This window comes from Oryctolagus cuniculus, chromosome 3, assembly GCF_051225735.1.
Source record: "Oryctolagus cuniculus isolate XC-2025 breed Fujian yellow rabbit chromosome 3, ASM5122573v1, whole genome shotgun sequence".
Classification (NCBI taxonomy): domain Eukaryota; kingdom Metazoa; phylum Chordata; class Mammalia; order Lagomorpha; family Leporidae; genus Oryctolagus; species Oryctolagus cuniculus.
Genome location: NC_142869.1, coordinates 62,152,120 through 62,170,920, shown reverse-complemented (window position 1 = coordinate 62,170,920; position 18,801 = coordinate 62,152,120). Strand labels below are relative to the sequence as shown.

Sequence of the window (18,801 nt, the reverse complement as noted above, 5' to 3'; positions counted from 1 at the left end):
ACAGAGACATGTCCCATCTCCTGTTCATTCTCCAAATGCTTGCAACACCTGAAGCTGGCCAGACCAAAGCCAGGAGCCAGGAACTCAAGCTGGATTTCCGACACAGGTGGCAAGGATCCAACAACTGGAACCATCACCTGCTGCCTCCCAGCAGTGAAGCTGGAATCAGGAGCGGAGCCAGGACTCAAACCCTGATCCTGGGATATGGGACACAGGCATCCCAGGTAGTGCGCTAACTGCTATGCCATAGCTCACCCCAGGTTCTTAAACAAAGGAGAAAGATAATTTGGTTGAGCATTCAATTAATTAAAAGACTCACACACTTGGAATGGAATTGGCCCTCAAGTTTCAGACATAGAAACAGGAAAAAATAATGGTTGACAGACATAAATTTAATTCCGCTCTGGAGGGCAAAACCGCCATAACCATCAGGATCACAACAAAACCTTAGGTGTCTTCATATGCAATCCTCAGGACTACCCTGTGCTCCATGTTGTAGGCCAGGAATATGACTCTGGGGATGTTAGCAAGTTACCCGGCCAAATGTCTAACAATCTGAGGAGCTGCTGCTCCTGCACAGCCATGCTTTGCTCTAGAGCTCCTGCCCTGATTTACCTTGCAATTCTCCCAACCTAAATCACCAGTTCTTTCAGTCAGTTGTAATAACAACATTAATCAAGCCAGTTTTTAACCCGACATAGACAAAACAACGTGTGCATTTCTCCTCTAACTGCATTTCGCTAGACAGACACATAAGCATTTTCTCGATATTTTTTCCATCTATGTTTTATTCCGTGGAAGGTGATAATGATTGGTTTAATATTCCCAGGAAGCTAAATGTTCAATGACTATAACACCAGAAGATTCATTTTCTTTTCTCTGGTGTCATAAGATGGAGGGAAAAAGATTACATCTATTATTTATGAACAAAAACCTACGGCTACTTGAGACAGACTTCGCTGGGGCTCTAATGGCACACATTTAGCCTTCAGGATATGATCCATGAAAATGGAAGTGAGATACCTTCATTGTGCTTAGCCCTCATTCCCAGCAATAGTTTTCTCTGCAGTGATGGGAAAGAAACAGAATTAATTATGAGAAACACCCCAATAATTAGGTTAGAAAGCTGCAAAACAAATGTGTACATTATGTGCTTTGAGAATTTCTATCAGAATATCTGCCCACAAGAAGACATTGGATCAACACATTTTTTGTTTCTATCACTTGAAAATGCATATTCTAGGAAGAAGAAATTACCTTCAGTTTTTCTTCAAGCTCTGTCAGAGACCCACATAATTCACCAACAGACTCCAGAAGCTCTTTGTGTTTTGCCACAATTTTCTCAGCATATCTCTGCCCTTCTTCCATGCCTGGGCAAGAGAAAGGATAAAACTATTTTTAAGTGTCAAATCCTTAACAGGAAAAACAAAAAGCCCTTACTTTATATTTTTGTCACCAAAGCCCTACCTCCTGTTCTAGGTCTACTTCAAATATCAAATCTCTGTGAAAATGTTCTTAATCTTTCCCAACTGGATTTTCTGTCTCTCCGTTGGATAGGAACACAAATAGCTATCATGTAGTAAGAGCATATTATCTGCCTATGACTAAGCACTTCAAGAGCATTTTCTAATGCAATCCTCAGTCGTCCTGTTGCTCATCTGTAGTCCTGTAGTCCACTGGTCCTCATTTGTGGCTACAAATGAGGGACCAGAGGCTTCTAGAAGAGCTTTTGACTCAAACACTAATTGAAGGAATACAGATTCAAACCAGCACAATCTGACTCTTCAGCCTAGGCCTGGCTGTAGTATACAGTGCTACGGGCTGAAACGTGTCTTCCCTCACATCCCAATTCGTATGTACAAGTCCCAGTCCCTAGGACCTGAGGCTGTAACTGTGTTTATAGATAAGGTCTTTAAACAGGTGATTAAGATCAGAGGGGACCCTGATCCTATATGACTGATCTCTTTCTAAGCAGGAAGGTAGACACTGGGGAATGACTATGAAGATGCAGCAAGGGTCAGCCATGTGCTAACCAAGAGAGTCCTCAGAAGGCAATCCTGCCAGCACCTTGCTCTTGGCTTTCCAGACTTCAGAACTACAAGAAGAGCTTTTTGTCTCAAACAATAATTGAAGGGATACAGATTCAAACCCAGCACAGTCTGACTCTTCAGCCTAGGCCCAGCTGTAGTACACTATGCTCTGGGCTGAAACGTGTCATTCCTCACATCCCAATTCATATGTACAAGTCCCAATCCCTAGGACTCAAAACTCTGTTGCTGAGGCCATCCAGTCAATGGTGTTTGGTACGGCAGCCCTAGCAAACACATTTCATACTTTCTCACTCCATTCAACGTATCATGACTTTTAGGCCTAACTTATGATTTCTTGAATGCATTCTACTAGGTCTCACTTGTCTTTACGTCAACAGCTGGTCTTCATAATAGATACTCAAAATATTTTTTGAGATAAATGATTTGCATTACAATTTGGGATTTAGTAATGCTTGAATGGCCAGTGAGTACCTCACTTTATGGAAATTTTGAAAAATATACTGTGGTTTTCATACTGATCAAATGCAGACTCATGCCATTCATGTATTCAATCAAATTATGCATTCAGTAAGTCATCTGTAGGCACTCAGCATGTGCCATGAAGCAGGCACTATTGCTTCTTTCTGTGAGCGTATACTCTGGTAAGGAAATCCAGACAACAGACACATGATTATACTCATGTAACACGTCAGCTGGTGATATCAGCCAGGAATACAGAGGAGGACACAGGATCATGTATGAGGAGAGGGAAATTACGGATCTTTGTGAGTACTTGTCATGCTCTGAAATGGAATAGGCACTGTAGTACAGTGATGAAATATGTTTAGCTTGCCTGCAGTGGAGAAAACAGACAAAGAAACAAGAGTTCACACTACAGTGTGAAAATACAGTAAGAAACATACACAGTACCATGGGAGCAGAGTGGGAGGCTGCAATGGTTTTTAGTGCACTTAGAGTAAAACAAAGAGATGTCATAGTAGTTTTTAGTAATTTTTCCATCTATATTTTACTATTTCTTGAATAATTAATTAATTTATTTATTTATTGAAAGTCAAGGTTACAGAGAGGGATGGACAGATGGAGTGAGGGGAGAGAGAGAGAGAGAGAGAGAATCTTCCATCTGCTGGTTCATTCCCCAAATGGCTGCAACAGCCACTTGGGTGCAAGGGTCCAAGCACTTGGGCCATCTTCTTCTGCTTTCCCAGGTCCATTAGTAAGGAGCTGCATCAGAAATGGAGCATCTGGGGACTCAAACCGGTGCCCATATGGGATGCCGGCCTTGCAGGCAGCAGCTTTATTCACTACACTCCAATGCCAGCTCCAATATATTTTATTACTTGTATGTTTCTACCCTTTTCCTTTAGAAAATCATGAGTAATTCACTCAATAATTTAATATTAGTAGCATGAGAGCCATCATTTGTCAAAGTTTTATGGCTGTCCATAGACAGAACTTCATGTTATAAAAGAAAACAGCCAGCAGCAGCTGCAGGCAGCCCTAGAACAGCAGGCCGTGCCACCTGCTGCTATCCTCTTTCTGGGCTACATTTGCCTGGTCATTGGGAACGACTCGGTCTCAGAGGACGGACAGCAGGGGATGCACGGCACTGATTCCTCAGAGCCCTCGAGGCCGCACGTCACCCAGGGCTGTCTTAAATGGGGTCCTCTCTCCAAAAGGAGGACCTCTGAGGCTGACAACGGTACTCTCCCCTAATCACAGGGGACAGGGAAGCAGACGGGGAGATGATGAGTTGAGGCTTCCCACTGGTGCCACAGTAAGAGGAAGGCAAGGGACATTGTCCAGCTCTTCCTCAAATCTGTGAGCCAAACCCTCCTATGCAGGAGGGGGCCGTAGACATCAGTCTCAGCTTTATGCCAACGTGAAGTATTGCAGGATTTCAATGTTTTTTCAAGGAATCATTCTGGTGGGAAATTAGGTTTTATTTATTTTATTAGTATTATTTTTGTCTATATAAGTTGAGTACCGCCTTGGTTTTACTGCCCTGGAGATGAACAACAGGAAGGGCAGGGAACAGAAAGGGGAAGAAAGATGTTTCAAGGTGGCTAAGTCAGTAGGGCTTAACCTCCCGTGGTGCGATGCCCGCCTCTGGCCCCCACGGTTTGCCTTTGCTGGCTGTAGGCTCTTTCCCCTGAGCCTGCTCCCTGTTCAGGTTGTTGAGTGAGGACCGGAAGGCTTGCTGCTCTGCTCTGCCTGTCTTGAATTAGGTTCCCGATGGATCTGCTCAATGGCAAATCGCTGGCGACCTTAGGCGAGAGCTCACCATACAAGCGCTGAGCCAGGTCGGTGACTTCCCGGAGCCTCTGCTCTTGCTGCGGCACCGAGGGTGTGATGAACTTCTGGAACTGCTGGTGGAGAATTTCCACGGCTTCCTTCGTCTTGCACTCTGCGGAATATTTTCCAACTCTCACAATCGTGGCACTTGCGTCTTCATACCAAAAGTGACACTAAATCGACAATGAGACAAAGCACAGATTCAAGAGCTGCCATCCTTCTAAAGTTAATTTTAGCCAGCGGAGTGTTACACTTGAACTTCCTCAAACTTCATGTTCCCAAGGGCTTCAAACTTTCTAAGTCAGAATAAAGAAAAATCATGAACATACACTTTTAGACTTGGATAGTAGAGGCAGAAATAAGAAATGTAGGGAAATATGTTTGATTCTCCTACCTTCTTAGGTTTGCCTAAAATATAATCCCTGAGAGGACAACTGCAAGTACAAGTAACATAAAAAAGCATTTGGCACTAAGTGGAACCCAAAAGGGAAAGAAAAAAGCCAAAGCACTCGAAATGCAGCATAATGAGTTGACACAATATTCTCATCAATAATACATGAGTAAAGTATTGCCTGATTCTCTAATAAATACAATCTCTTCTGAAAGTGAGATTCAGCTTGTGGATAAAGGAAATATCATCCACAAACAGTGTGTCACCTTTTTAAATAGACGGCATTCAGTCATATGTTCAAAGCACAGCGGAGAACTGAAAATAAAGGACTGTGATGGAGGCATGTCTGAGCCAGGCTCAAAGCACTCACGCCAGGTGAGAAACAGAGACACAAGACCCTGTTAGGAGCTGTTTCTAAACAAGTGCCACAGAGCCACAGCAATCCTACAGGTCTGAAGCAGAGGAATGATCAGCTCACCTCCCCAGAGTGGAGTTTAACCTAAACACTCAACTCTGTTAGACACTGTGCGCCTCAGAACAGCGGACAACTAGGAACATTCAAGAACTTTAAGTGCAGGGGTTCTTCCCCATGAAGCACGAGATAACTCTCACTTGGCAACTTCTGCATATTTTACGCATACACTACAATTCATGCTCTTGACAATAACAAAAATAACACCAACAATAACTTTCTGTACTTCATAAACCACAGTGTCACTTTTCCCTAAATATTTTCAACTTCTGTGAAGTAAACAAACTATTTTGATTATTTTAAACAGATGACCAGTAATTAACATAATTTCATAATGGTTAAATATCTTGAACTGATGAGATTATGGAGAAACGTGCACTCTCATACACTGCTGGTTAAAGTAACTTGGTGAAACCTTTCTGAAGATAAATTGGTAAACATAATAAAGGAAACCTTATAACCACTGGCTGCTTTTGCTCCAGCAATTCTACTTTAGGAAAATATCTCATGGGAATAATCATGAAAAGGAGTATGAGTCACAGAATTAATGACAGTAGTAGCTAATGCAACAGTCTTAAAATAGCAAAATAATTTTTTAAAACCTTATAAAAAGAGGGGCCAGCACTGGGTGTTGCGGGGTAAGCCACTGCCTATGGACGGCCCTGGCATCTCACAAGGGGCCTGGTTTCAGGCCTGGCTGCTCCACTTCCGATCCAGCTTCCTGCTAGTACACTTGGGAAAGCAGCGGAAGACGGCTCAGGTGCTTGGGCTCCTGTATTCACGTGGGAGACCTGGATGAAACTCCTGGCTCCTGGTTTCAGCCTGGCCCAGCCTTGGCCTTTGTAGCCATTTGGGGAATGAATCACAGATGGAAGACCTCTCTCTCTCTCTCTCTCTCTCTCACTTACTCTGTAACTCTGCCTTTCATATAAATAAAATAAACCTTAAGAACAAATTACAAAGAGGATAGCATTACAAGATACCTCTTCTATTATTTCCTGAAGATGCTCGATCAGGTCCAAATTCCTTTTGTAATCTGTAACAACTTTGTCAAAGTCATCCACATGTTTTTGCAAATCCTTCATGGCTTCCAAAAGGACACTAACTTTGTTACTTGGATAATTCAAGAATGTATCAGAAATTCTATTACCAACTTTCTCTATTTTCCTTTTCAAAACCTGTACAAAAGAGTTTTAAAACAGCATTCAATTTTTATTTGTGATATTAGTGAGAGAAAAACATTTTAAAATTTTTTTTGTAGCTTTCGCCACAAATGTGGCTTGGAAACAGCAGATTTTCTTACAGCTCTTTTAATTCAGCATTCTAACAATTCATGGAAAATTTATATTTTATAACAGGGTCTTCTCCAGATTTTGAGAATGATAATCTAAAAAATTTTAAAAAGACAATGATCATAAAACCAAAATCAAATGCTTGGGAGAGCCAGTGCTGTGGCACAAAGGGTCTAGCTGCAGCCTACAGCAGTGGCTTCCCAGATGAGCGCTGGTTCCAGTCCCGGCTGCTCCACTTCCAATTCAGCTCCCTGCTAATATGCCTGGGAAAGCAGCAGAAGATGGCCTGAGTACTTGAACTTCTGCTACCCACATGGGAGACCTGGATAGAATTCTTGGCTCCTAGCTTCAGCCTGTACCAGTTCCAGCCATTGCTGCCATCTGGGGAATGAACCTGAATATATAAATTCTCTCTATTTCTCCCCCACCCCCTGTCCTCTCTGTAACTCCATCTTTCAAATAAACAAAATAAATCTTTTTAAAATATCAAATATTTGCCCTCCAAAAGATCAATGTCTCCTTGGAAAGGCATCCAAACCATTTAGCCAGTGCATATGATCATCAAGAGACTACAAGAGCAGTGTAAGAAGCTCCTGAATCAGACAGCTCAGGAAGAGGGAGGTAAAAAGGTATATGTGTTGGAGGAAAAGTTGAGTAGGTTTGAGAGAAACCATTCTGGAGCTGCCTCAAGAGATAAATCAACCTATTATATATTACATACAATGAAATTGTTGTAAAGATGGTAAACTGCCCTTTTAGTCCCAATCTTATTTAGAAAAAAAAATTAGGCACGTAGAATTGAAATGCAAAATTATTTTGCAATAATTGTAGTAGTACAAGTGCTCATGCACACACACACAATACTTTCACATTACCTGCATTTTTTCAGCATATGTATCAACTTGCTGAATTTGATACTTAAGAGTCTTCAGATTTCGAGCTTTTTCATTTTTTTTAGTATAATTAAACTTCAAATTGTTGAATTTCTTTTTGATATCTTTGAATGAATCTTTGAGCTGCAGTTTAAAAAAGAAAAATAACTCTTAAAATGAGGACTAATATTCATTTGTAATAAATCAACACTTCAAAATATTCATAATCTTCAAAATACAGAGTTTCAATAGAAAATAAATCTAAGTGAAACGTAATGTGAATTTAAATGTGCCTCTCAAATGAGTAATTATAATTTTTAATACTTTATAATTTTAATTGGAATTACAACTATAGAACATCCCTTTAACCCCTAAGCAAGAAAATTCCTAACATATCATACACAGACGTTCAACGACTGATTTATTTATTTAAAAGGCAGAGTGACAGAGAGAGTTGGAAAGATCTTCCATCCACTTCCATTTTATTTTCTAAATGGCCACAACAGCCAGGACTGGGCCATGCCAAAGCAAGGAGCCAAGAACCCCATCCTGGTCTCCCACATGGGTGGCAGGGACTCAAGTGCTTGGGCTATCCATAACTTCCTTTTCAGGTGCATTAGCAGAAAGCTAAATTGGAAGCAGAGTAGCCAGGACTCAAACTGGCACTCCGATAAGGGATGCTGGTGGCACAAGTGGGCAGCTTACCCCACCTGTGCCACAACATTGGCCCCTTCTCACTGATGCTGTTCTCTGTGTGCTAATATCTGTCCCAGATCTCCTCATGTCTCCAGATTCTCTCTTACAGACATCATGTATACATTTATTGAAGGTTCAAGGAGCTGTTCCTGTTGAAGAGGCCAGTGAAGTGTTGACACTGAGACACTGGTGTAGTGAAAGAGAAGATCAAATAGGAGATTTAGTAGGAAAGAATTTGTTAATTAAAAATGATTTTTCATGAGAAATGTCCAGAAGAGTTTTACTTCTTGGATATAGGCCATTAAAAGGAGAAGTCCTTCAACAACAAAAGTGTAGAGTGAGAGTTGTTGGCAATGATGAGTAGCTTGCATATAAACAGAGTGTCTGGCTTTACATTGTGAATAAGGTCTGATTATGACAGTCTTAAGAACAGTTCAACTTTAGCAATGCACCCAAATTCTAAGCAATGCAGTTCCATGAAACACGCCACTATCTCTTCCCTTCTCTATATTCAAGGAGGATAGGCATATTGACAGGCAGCTCTCTTTGCATTATAGGCAAAGAGAAGTACACAGAAAACATAAACCTTAGATTATAAAGAGGCATTTAACAGCAAGAGTGAACATCATGGTTGATAACTTAGAGCTATGACAAGAAAGGCAGAAGACCATCAAAACTCTTTTCAATGACAAGAAAACAAATTATTTGAGAGGCAGTAAAGGCCATGTACACTCTGGATTTAGACTTCTAATCAGGAAAGTAGACCTGTCCAAGAAAATGTATGCTTTCTCAAAATGCTCTTAGTGAGAATAACACCTTGACCTTATCTTTAATGCTTCTGGGAGATGATCACTGGTAAAGCATTAGAAGATTTGCATACACAGGCCGGCGCCGCGGCTCACTAGGCTAATCCTCCGCCTAGCGGCGCTGGCACACCGGGTTCTAGTCCCGGTTGGGGCGCCGGATTCTGTCCCGGTTGCCCCTCTTCCAGGCCAGCTCTCTGCTGTGGCCAGGGAGTGCAGTGGAGGATGGCCCAGGTGCTTGGGCCCTGCACCCCATGGGAGACCAGGAGAAGCACCTGGCTCCTGCCATCGGATCAGCGTGGTGCGCCGGCCGCGGCGGCCATTGGATGGTGAACCAACAGCAAAGGAAGACCTTTCTCTCTGTCTCTCTCTCTCTCACTGTCCACTCTGCCTGTCAAAAAAAAAAAAAAAAAAAAAAAAAAGAAGAAGATTTGCATACACATTAATTATTACCTTCTTGCAATTTTTGCATCTAACTCAGTTAATCAATGTTATTGTATATAATAAATGAAATTGCTGAACAATAGTTTTTATCTACACACTAAATGAGGAACACAGACCACATAAACCATCTTAATTAATAAACCAGAAATTTTCAAAATGAGTGGAAAGGGCTATAGTTTAAAATCTAAAAATTAAGGGGCCGGCACAGTGGCACAGAGGGTTAAGGCCCAGCTTGCAGTGCCAGCATCCCATATGGGTGCCACTTTGAGTCCTGGCTGCTCCTCTTTTAATGCAGCTCCCTGCTAATGCACCTGGGAAAGCAGCAGAGGATGGCTAAGTCGTTGGGCCCCTGCACCCATGTGGAAGACCCAGAAGAAGTTCCTGGCTCCTGGCTTTGGATCAGCTCAGCTCTGGCCGTTGCAGCCATTTGGGGAATGAACCAGCAGATGGAAGCCCTCTGTCTGTCTCTACTTCTGTGACTCTTTCAAATGAATAAATCTTTTAAAAAATTTTAAAATTAAAAATTCTATTAGAACTCAGGAAAATCCTTAAAAGATGATACTCAGTTGGTTATTTATGAAATAATTAATATTTACATTCTATGACATTCAGTGACTGATTTTTAGTAAAGAGGATAAATATTCTTAATTTCTCATAGGATTGAGAAATTTAAAAATTACATATTTAGTTCCTCACATAAGACCTTGGCAAGTCTTATGTGAATAGGTCCCCTAAAGTCATAATCTGCAACAAAATGTAGTGAGCACTACCTGTGAGTAAATCCGAAACTGTTTTAAAACCCTTCCCCCATATCAAGTTATTGCTTAGTGAGTACTGAGTGTCCGTCTGGCGTGATGAAAAAGGTCTGTAGCTGGGTAGTGGTGCTGACTGCACATCAGTGTGCCTATATGAAATACCACTGAAGCATACACATGAAGTTGTTAAGGCGGTCAGTTTTGGGTTACGTGCATTTTACCACAATTAAAAATAAAAGAAAGGAAGAGAAAACAAGTCCTATCACGGACACTTATCCACTGGAAAATACAACTTCACGTTCTTACTTTGATTTACTGAAGCATGACTGACATTACAGGCTTCAGTCTAAAGGAAGGAAGGTGGGGTCTATCGTGAAGCTGGCAAACCACTGGCTTTCATTTGCTTCATGGGAACTCTCTAAGCCTGTTGAAACACTCTACGAGGAACCGAGAAAGGCGGAGCCTTAATGCCTACTTCTACAGCACAAGGTTTCAGGTGAGCTTGGTTTACGCAGTGTCAGAGCCCCAGCCAGTGAGTGCGGTTCTCTTGGCTTCGGAGTGTGCACTGTCACTGCAGATGACTTACAAGGCCGGAGAAGGCTCATGACAGCAGGGGTATGTGAGACGGGATCAGCTTCTTTCTGACACACGAGCTCCCTGACACCGCTGTTGGCACTTCGCTCTTTGAGTCCTCTGGAAATCCATGTAGAACTCTAGCCCCCCGTGTCGTTTCCAAGTGGGACTCAGGACCACTGCAGATACGAGTGGAGGGCAGCCTGCACGAACTTCCTTGGGCACCTGAAATGCCCGGCCCCGCGTTTCCTACCGCACATTCCAATCTGAAAACTTATGTTCCCATCTAATCCCCGCATAACTGTGTCATATGTTTAAGGGAGCCGAGTGCTATGGTTGCTTGGCTGTGCTATCATTGTCCATGCAGCTGTTTCTAACTTTAGTTAGCTTGTCAACAATGGGGAATGGTGGGGACGGCTAGGACAACTGCTCCACCTCCACACAGAGGCAGAAAAAAACACCCACAGCTTGGGGTGGGAAAAGCTTTACCTTATCACAAATCTTATAGTTTATATTAATGACATTTCTAAAGTCTCGGGAAACCTGGAGAAATGATTTTTCCTATCTTTTGTCTTGCTCAGCTCTTCTATATTTGCTATGGAATAAGCAATGTCAAAATAGCTATAATTGGACAAAAAGTGACTAAGATTTAGAAACTGCAGTTCTTCTGAAGCTACAGAATGAACCTCTTCGCCACATTTCCCAGCATGCCTTAAGCCAAGCCCCCTCTCAAAGTGAGACATGACCGAAGCTACTCTGAGAAGCGCAGCGGGGGGAAAGGGGCTGCTGACCAGCGAGGCTGGCTTGCTATTTTTAGCCTTGACTAAGCCAGTTGAGGCAGCTTTGGCACAAGAATGTATTTGTTAAGTTTGTGGCTGGCAGGGCCAAGTGTGAAAGGAACATGGGACATTTTAAAGGGGAAGAAATGCATTGTTTTTCAATCCTTTCCTTAGAACTGTGGCACCCATTTGGCTGGGAGCAAAACTACAAAGCAAGTCATCAATTTTCATCTTTCTCAATGTCTGCTGCTTTTATCAGCCACTCTGGGGAAAAAAAAAACAAAAACAGCTTTCTGCTGCTCATTTTCAGGAACAGAAGGCTCTAGGGGTGCTTGCATTTGAGAGGAAAAGACTGAATGACTCAAAATTCAACCCAACTTACTTGCCACCATTATTAAAGGTAAAAGGCCCCTTCAGGACCAAGTTCCCTGGCCTTCCTCCATTCTGCACTCTTACCGCTGTCTTCCTGTGCTGCAGGCCATGGAGCTACAGAAAGTGGGCAACTTGGGAAGACAAGACAGTGGCTCTATCGTGAATTGGAGGTGGCAGCAGGTCTCATTGAAATATCTTATCTGGGAGCCAATGCTGCGGCTCGGTGGGTTAAAGCCTTGGGCTACAGCGCCATATGGGCACCCAGTTTGAGTCTCGGCTGCTCCACTTCCAATCATGCTCCCTGCTAATGCACCTGGGAAAGCAGCAGAGGATGCTCCAAGTCCTTGGGCCCCTGAACCCATGTGGGAAACCCAGAAGAAGCTCCTGGCTCCTGGCTTCGGATCAGCTCAGCTCCACTGTTGTGGCCATTTGGGGAGTGAACCAGTGGATGGAAGACTCGCTCTCTCTGTCTCTACCTCTCTCTGTAACCCTGTCTTTCAAATGAATAAAATAAATCTTTAACCGAAAAAAGGATCTGATCCATGCCTCTGCTTTATGTCTTCCAATATATTGTGAAGTTTTGTTTTCCGGACATGTTAAACTTCAGCTTTCTATAACCTTCAAGAAAATCATAGTTATTTTGCAGATATCAATACAGAAATTTTAAGAGATTTTAATGCTATAAGATGGATGTCTACAGAACAGATTATAATCTTTCCTGTCCTTTTTCCCAAGAGACCCAGGATGGAGCCCTGGTTACTGAGGGCCTCTATCTATGATGTCCCTGGGGTTTAATTCTCACTGGACTCAAGATCCCTGAGGGCATCTGTGTTCTTATGGCCTGGGATGGTGTCTCTACATTAGAGATATTTATCTATCTGTCTATTTGTGACACTGATAGAGAGAGAGCACTCCCATCTGCTGGCCATGATGGCCAGATACCAAGAGTTGGGAACTCAATCCAGGTCTCCCATGTAGGTGGCAGGAACCCAGTTGCCTAAGCCATTACCATTGTCTCTCAGCTTCATCATCAACAAGAAGTTGGAGTCAGGAACCAGAGTCAGGCAGCAGACCAGGGTACTCCAATATGGAACAGGGGCCTCTTAACCAATTTTTTAACCATTAAGCTAAATGCCCTGCACCAACAACATTTGTTGAAGCAAGATAATGTAGACTTTTTTTTTTTTTTTGATGTGATAAACTCAGGGTAAAATTTGGAAAGTAATTATTGTCTGTCCTACACCATCAAGCTCCCCTACTGAGTATTTTGACCTTTCTATAAACTGCCCCTCTTCCTGCCAGCGGGTAGCTGTCTATAGTCATTCTGTCAGTGGCAAAGTGCCACATGACATCAGGCAATTTTAAGTTTATTAATTGTGTAGGTGTCTTCAGTGGCCCCATCCCTCTATTCTAATTTACTGCTTCTAATGTGACATGTATTTCTGCAACTCAGGTGAGTAGTTTATCTAAACCGAAAAAACAAAATTGGTAGGCCGGCGCCGTGGCTCACTAGGCTAATCCTCCGCCTTGCAGCACCGGCACACCGGGTTCTAGTCCCGGTCAGGGTGCCAGATTCTGTCCCAGTTGCGCCTCTTCCAGGCCAGCTCTCTGCTGTGGCCAGGGAGTGCAGTGGAGGATGGCCCAAGTGCTTGGGCCCTGCACACCGTGAGAGACCAGGAGAAGTACCTGGCTCCTGCCATTGGATCAGCGCGGTGCGCCGGCTGCGGCAGCCATTGGAGGGTGAACCAATGGCAAAGGAAGACCTTTCTCTCTGTCTCTCTCACTGTTCACTTTGCCTGTCAAAAAACAAACAAACAAACAAACAAACAAAAAAAACAGAATTGGTGCCACTTGAACATATGGCCAAAGTATGGACTGTATATGCTACGTCCATTTCAGCTGACTTCCTCATGGACAAGATGTTGTTGCAGTGGAAAATTGAGGGGTAAAAGAACACAATTATCTGAGAGTCTCTGTGTGGAAAACTTATTTTGAGAAATTGGATACTGACTTGATTCTGTCATTACTATTCTTTCCAGCAAAGTACTGCTTGTGACTCATGAGAAGAGCCTCTATTTACAAATTTTCATTAACATCATGCAAATACAAAGGTCATTTTTTGGCCAGTTTGAAAGAAAAGGTGCTCAATATTAACTTATTACATTTTTAAATGTAGATGTGTAAAGAATGAGTAACTTACTATGCCCTTCAGTCTTGGAATATGCCAGAAAATAATGTGTATAACACTTTGGGTAAAAACAACTTATACAGCTAAGCAAGAAAATGTACAGAAATATTCAACATTCATGCATTAAAAATATATCTTTGTGTGAAATAGGTAGAAAAATTCCAAAAAATCTAGCAGTCTAGTAGCTAGTAGGTAGACATGGGGGCGGTGGGGGGGGGTGAGCTTTTACAATTTCCTGCTTCCTAGAATGAAGCTTTAGAATATTCTTTACTTGAAAATAATCAATGCATTAAATCATTTTTCATTGTTTTAAGGAACATCATGGTCCATGAAAAAAGCCCATTTCTAGCTATGTATTTTATTTTTTTTGCAGGTATTGTGTTCTTCTCTAAAGCCCTTCAATGCAGTCAAAATCACATTGTTAGCTATAGCATAGTCAAAAAGGATATTTTTGTTGAAATAACCAAATGAAAAGTTCTGCTATATCAAATCACAATGAAATCTTATATGGGGGCAGATGTTATGCCTAGCAGTTAAGTTGCTATGATTCTTGCATCCCATGTCATAGTGCCTGGGTTCAGGTCCTGGCTCTGCTCCTGATTCCAGTGTCTGTTAATATGCACTCTGGGAGGCAGCCAGTGATGGCTCAAGTAGTTTGGTTCTTGCCACTGACTCCTGGCCTGAATTCCTAGCTCCTAGCTTTGGCCTGACCAGACCCTGCTGTTGTGAGAGCGAAACAGCGACGGGAGTGCGCATGCTCTCTTACTCTCCCAAATAAAAAAGGAAATTTTAAAACAACTCTCAAAACAGATATGGCAGAAAATAGGAATGGAAGAAGAAGACATAGGAAAAGGATACTTCTAAAATTAAATCAGGCAGGGGTTGAATGGGACTACAACATTATCTGAACGATGAATTCTGAGTTTAGCAAATGACAAGTGTGTCGGTGCCCAACCAGTGAGTCTCTGGCTCAAAGCTGACGCCCTGGAATCCTGTGACAGGAACTCTGTATTCCTCAGCACATTTTTCAAATGAGAATCATGAGCATACACCCATTCCTCATAAAAAATGAAGATGTTGAACCACAATTCTCCAAAGTCTATTGCAGCTCAGGGTCTGCGATCTTCAAAGAATCACTTGAATCATACTGGAAGCAGAACAAAGTGTTTAAATAAACTTTAAAAATCAAATGTTACACTTGGTCTCATTTCCTGGCAAGGCATCTGATGCTATTTTCCTATATGGAAAAATATTTAGCGTAACATATTATATTTAGTTTTACATAATATTTGAAATGTACACAATATTTTAATACTAATAATGATACTATAACTAATAGTATCCAGATGTCAACTATTCTTACCACTGTGGAAACTTATGTTTGTACTCTGATATTTACATCATAAACTAGAACGCAACACTTCTCTGTTTTACTAAGGGGCACCAAAAATACTCTTTCTGATGATTTTTCCTGGGCTTGTGGTTGAATAGTCCAGGGTGTGGAGAGAACAGTCTGACATGTCCACTATATCTCTACCAAAAGAAGGAAAGGTAAAACAGATCCAAGGTCGGCAAAGGTCTTATAAATGTGAAACTATCTTTCAGCAAAGATTCGTTGGGTTTGAGAAAGAAGCAAACGGGAAGGCAAATTCTCTTAGTATTTAAGAGCATGTTAAAATGATATATGATCCCTAAATCAAATCTGTATGTATCTGGTTGCCTTGATGCAGTACAGACAATCCTGGGGTGTTCCTACTATGCCTGGAAGGGACATCTGTCACTCTGGCTGGCTGGCTCCAAGCACAAGTTCATCATGAGGCTGCCTCTGTAAATAGAATTTCTGCTAGAAGGGCCTGAACAGGGAGACCCAGCTCTACAAATGCCATAGCTTTTCAGAGAGATGGCACTGCGCCAGAGGGGGCCGGGAGTAACCCTTAGCCTGCTCCACTTGGGCTTCCAGTAAATATAGAGTTGGACCATCGCTGCAGGGAGAGAGATGACTGGCAAGACAAAGGCACACAAAAGGAGGGAGGACGAGGAACAAGTGCAGGAGGAGGAGGGATGGAAGGAGGAGAGAAGGAAACAGATATCCGATAACTCCAGGGAAAGATTATTTTAAAAAAAAGTGTTTCCGTTGTCATAAACACACGTTTTACAGTCTTGGGGAAACTAAAGCACTTTGACTATTTTCTTTAACAAGACCTGATGGCAGTGTCAGCTGCGGGACTGGAATCAGGAAAGGCCTTTCCATACACAGGGGTCTACACCGCGGGTCCGACCCTGAAGGAGTTCACATGGCTCCAGCCCAACGTGACTCTCCCAGCAGAACCTCTACACCCCTGCAGCACACTAACACCAGAGTCGTCCCCAGCTCTTCAGTCCTGCCTCCGGCCCGGTGAGCAAAATCCAAGGTGGCCAGCCCTACTCTCCTCCTCTCGCACTTCCTTTCCAGGGGAGTTCTTGCCTGCACCAGCCTGGGGGCCCCCCAAAAGGCAGGCCTGTGGGAAGGGGAGCGTCAAGCTAGAACACTGTTCAAGCTTGGTCACCCACATGTTAGCCCATGCCTTAGCACTGCGTGATAACATTTGGTATTTGCCAGGCCCAGATTACGTAAACTGGGCCTGAACAGAAAGTTCAAGAAGGTCTCCCACCTCCTTTTCTACCGCTCCCTTTCCTGTGGACTTACTGCGTGAAGAACTCATAAACACATTGCTTGAAATGGAACTCACTCTGAAATCGTGGGTACCCTTGAGTTCTGCTATCAACGCCCAGTCAAGAATTAAAGACTTGTTCTATCTGCGTTTGTTTCTCCAGGACAGGAAGCCTTGGAATAAAAAGCCTAGGTAGTGACAGCTGGCGGCTGTGGCTCGGTGAGCATCCAGGGGCTGGAACTGTTTACAGCGGAGGGGGAGGGGGGGAGCTGTGCCCAGGGGGTGCATGCACGTAGAAGAGCACTTCTATGTGTTCTTTCTTTTTCTCCAGGAGTTCTCTAACCAGAAAAGCCACTCAGCTTAAGTCTACATGAAGCCAACCACTCGACTTGGGAGATAAGAGTTTGTAGCCTCGGAAGCAAAGAGCCTGCTCCCCTGCCTTCCGCACCCCCTTCACCGTGAGTCAATGGTACTTAAATAGAATCTCAGCAGGCTGGAGCTGGCTGCCACGGGCCAGTGTCACCCTCTCCTCTGTGCCCTGGAAGACTGGATCCACTCAAGCAAATGACTGCCAACAGCGTTTGAGGGGGGACAGGGGACGGGAAGCAAACATCAAACCACCAAATACGAGCAACGACAGAAAACTGTCACGCTCCACGCTAGGCTTTTCTATGTGTTGACAACACATTAATGACAAAATTCCGGGGCTCTGAGGCTAGTGTTTGGTCAAGGACAAGGCGGAGGGGAAAGGCTCCGGACCCATGGCGCATGTGTCATGTGGCGTGTGCAGGTGTGTGTGGGGGTGCGCACACTGGAGGCTGCGGAGCAGCTTCTGGGACGCATCAGGCTCACGGTCCCCGCACCTCGTGGATCTCATCTCTTGTGCTACAGTACTCCAGGCTGCGGGACAGGGTCCGCGCCCGCTCCTCGGCTCGGGCGGTCCAGACCCTGCTGTCCTCCCCCAGGCTCTCCAACTGCTGCTGCAGCTTCTTCGCAGAGACATTGGAGCAGTTCTGCAAACGAAAGACAAGCGGAAGTCACAAAAGGAAGGGAAGAAAGGAGACAAGCACGCTGTTCACCTGCATGATGCAACTCCTACGCGACACTTTTGGAGAAAGACCCAGGTCCTGCTGTATGTTACCTTAAACATACTGGAATGCAATTATCTCAAAAAGAAGCCAGACACCAACATTACGGAGAGCCATTTCTAGTCTCGAAGCTCGGTTTTAAAGATCTGCTCATCACACCCCACTCCTGGGAGACACCATTCATTATAACATATAATTTTTCTTCAAAAGGCATAAAATATGCATTAGAAACATTTGGCGTCTGCCCTGTAATTTTCCTGTCGACTTGAGCTTCACCTCAGGTTCATTATGCAAGTGCTCCAGTCTCTGCTCTGCGCACAGGGGCTGCTGGGGTGAAGGCAGGACAAGGATTGGAGAACAATTTACATTATTTGTGCAAAGTGAGATTTCTGACTTTCTTCTTCCATTTTAAAATAAATTGACTAATAACATAAAACTCCAGAGAAAGAAAGCTCCTTCCTGGCACAAGTAGAATCTATTAACTACAACAGATACTCTGTAATTTGGTATCTTTCAGCTTAAAGAAAAAGACTTTAGGCTCACTGAATTCCATATAATTTAGTGGATCTCTTAAATGAGCTTTAAAATAAAATTGGCCGCTATGATTTTATTAATGGTATGTATACTGATCAAATAAACATAATCTGCTCTCTCCACAAGGAGGGCTTTTTAAAAACCAGAGCCCAGTATACTATTTATGGAAATCTGATCTGGAGATATGCCTTCTCTCTCAGGCTCCTCTGTGGAAGTCTGTCCAGCAGCATTAAGCAGATCCAATGACTGCTGCCCAGTGCCGCAGCTGGAGCCAGGGGACAGAGGCTCCTCCTCTCCCAGCTTTTAGGGATCAGGCAGCCAGCTTCTCTCAGCCTCCAGTGAGAGTCCTGGCTCAGTAAGCCCCAAGTTTCAGCTGATTTTTCAGATCTGCAACTCTAAAGCAGTACTGTCCAACAGACACATAAGGAGAGCCACAAAAACCCACCGAAAATTTTCCAGTAGTTGTAGAAAAAGGAAATACCAGGTGATGAATCCCACATGTTGAAGAGTTATCTGAGCGTTCATGTTTACTGCAGCACTATTCACAA

At 43.3% G+C, this 18,801-nt stretch overlaps 1 protein-coding gene and 2 long non-coding RNA genes across 4 annotated transcripts in view; 2 read left to right on the top strand and 1 right to left on the bottom strand.

Moving 5' to 3' along the window:
- The window catches only part of CCDC141 (coiled-coil domain containing 141), a 202,735-nt gene that overhangs the window by 15,321 nt on the left and 168,613 nt on the right, over positions 1-18,801 (bottom strand). For both annotated transcript variants that reach the window (XM_070070578.2, XM_070070581.2), the window contains exons 17-21: positions 17,495-17,644; positions 7,374-7,514; positions 6,190-6,384; positions 4,333-4,516; positions 1,258-1,370 (exon numbers count right to left, since the gene is read on the bottom strand). In XM_070070578.2, coding sequence (XP_069926679.1) covers positions 1,258-1,370; positions 4,333-4,516; positions 6,190-6,384; positions 7,374-7,514; positions 17,495-17,644 — 783 coding nt within the window. The remainder of the gene's footprint in view (positions 1-1,257; positions 1,371-4,332; positions 4,517-6,189; positions 6,385-7,373; positions 7,515-17,494; positions 17,645-18,801) is intronic.
- LOC149127352 (uncharacterized) lies at positions 10,187-12,323 on the top strand. Its single transcript, XR_016230741.1, has 3 exons — positions 10,187-10,564; positions 11,731-11,820; positions 11,898-12,323. It is a non-coding gene; the product is annotated as an uncharacterized LOC149127352 (long non-coding RNA).
- LOC149127351 (uncharacterized) lies at positions 15,954-18,395 on the top strand. The gene is made up of 2 exons (XR_016230740.1): positions 15,954-16,850; positions 16,963-18,395. It is a non-coding gene; the product is annotated as an uncharacterized LOC149127351 (long non-coding RNA).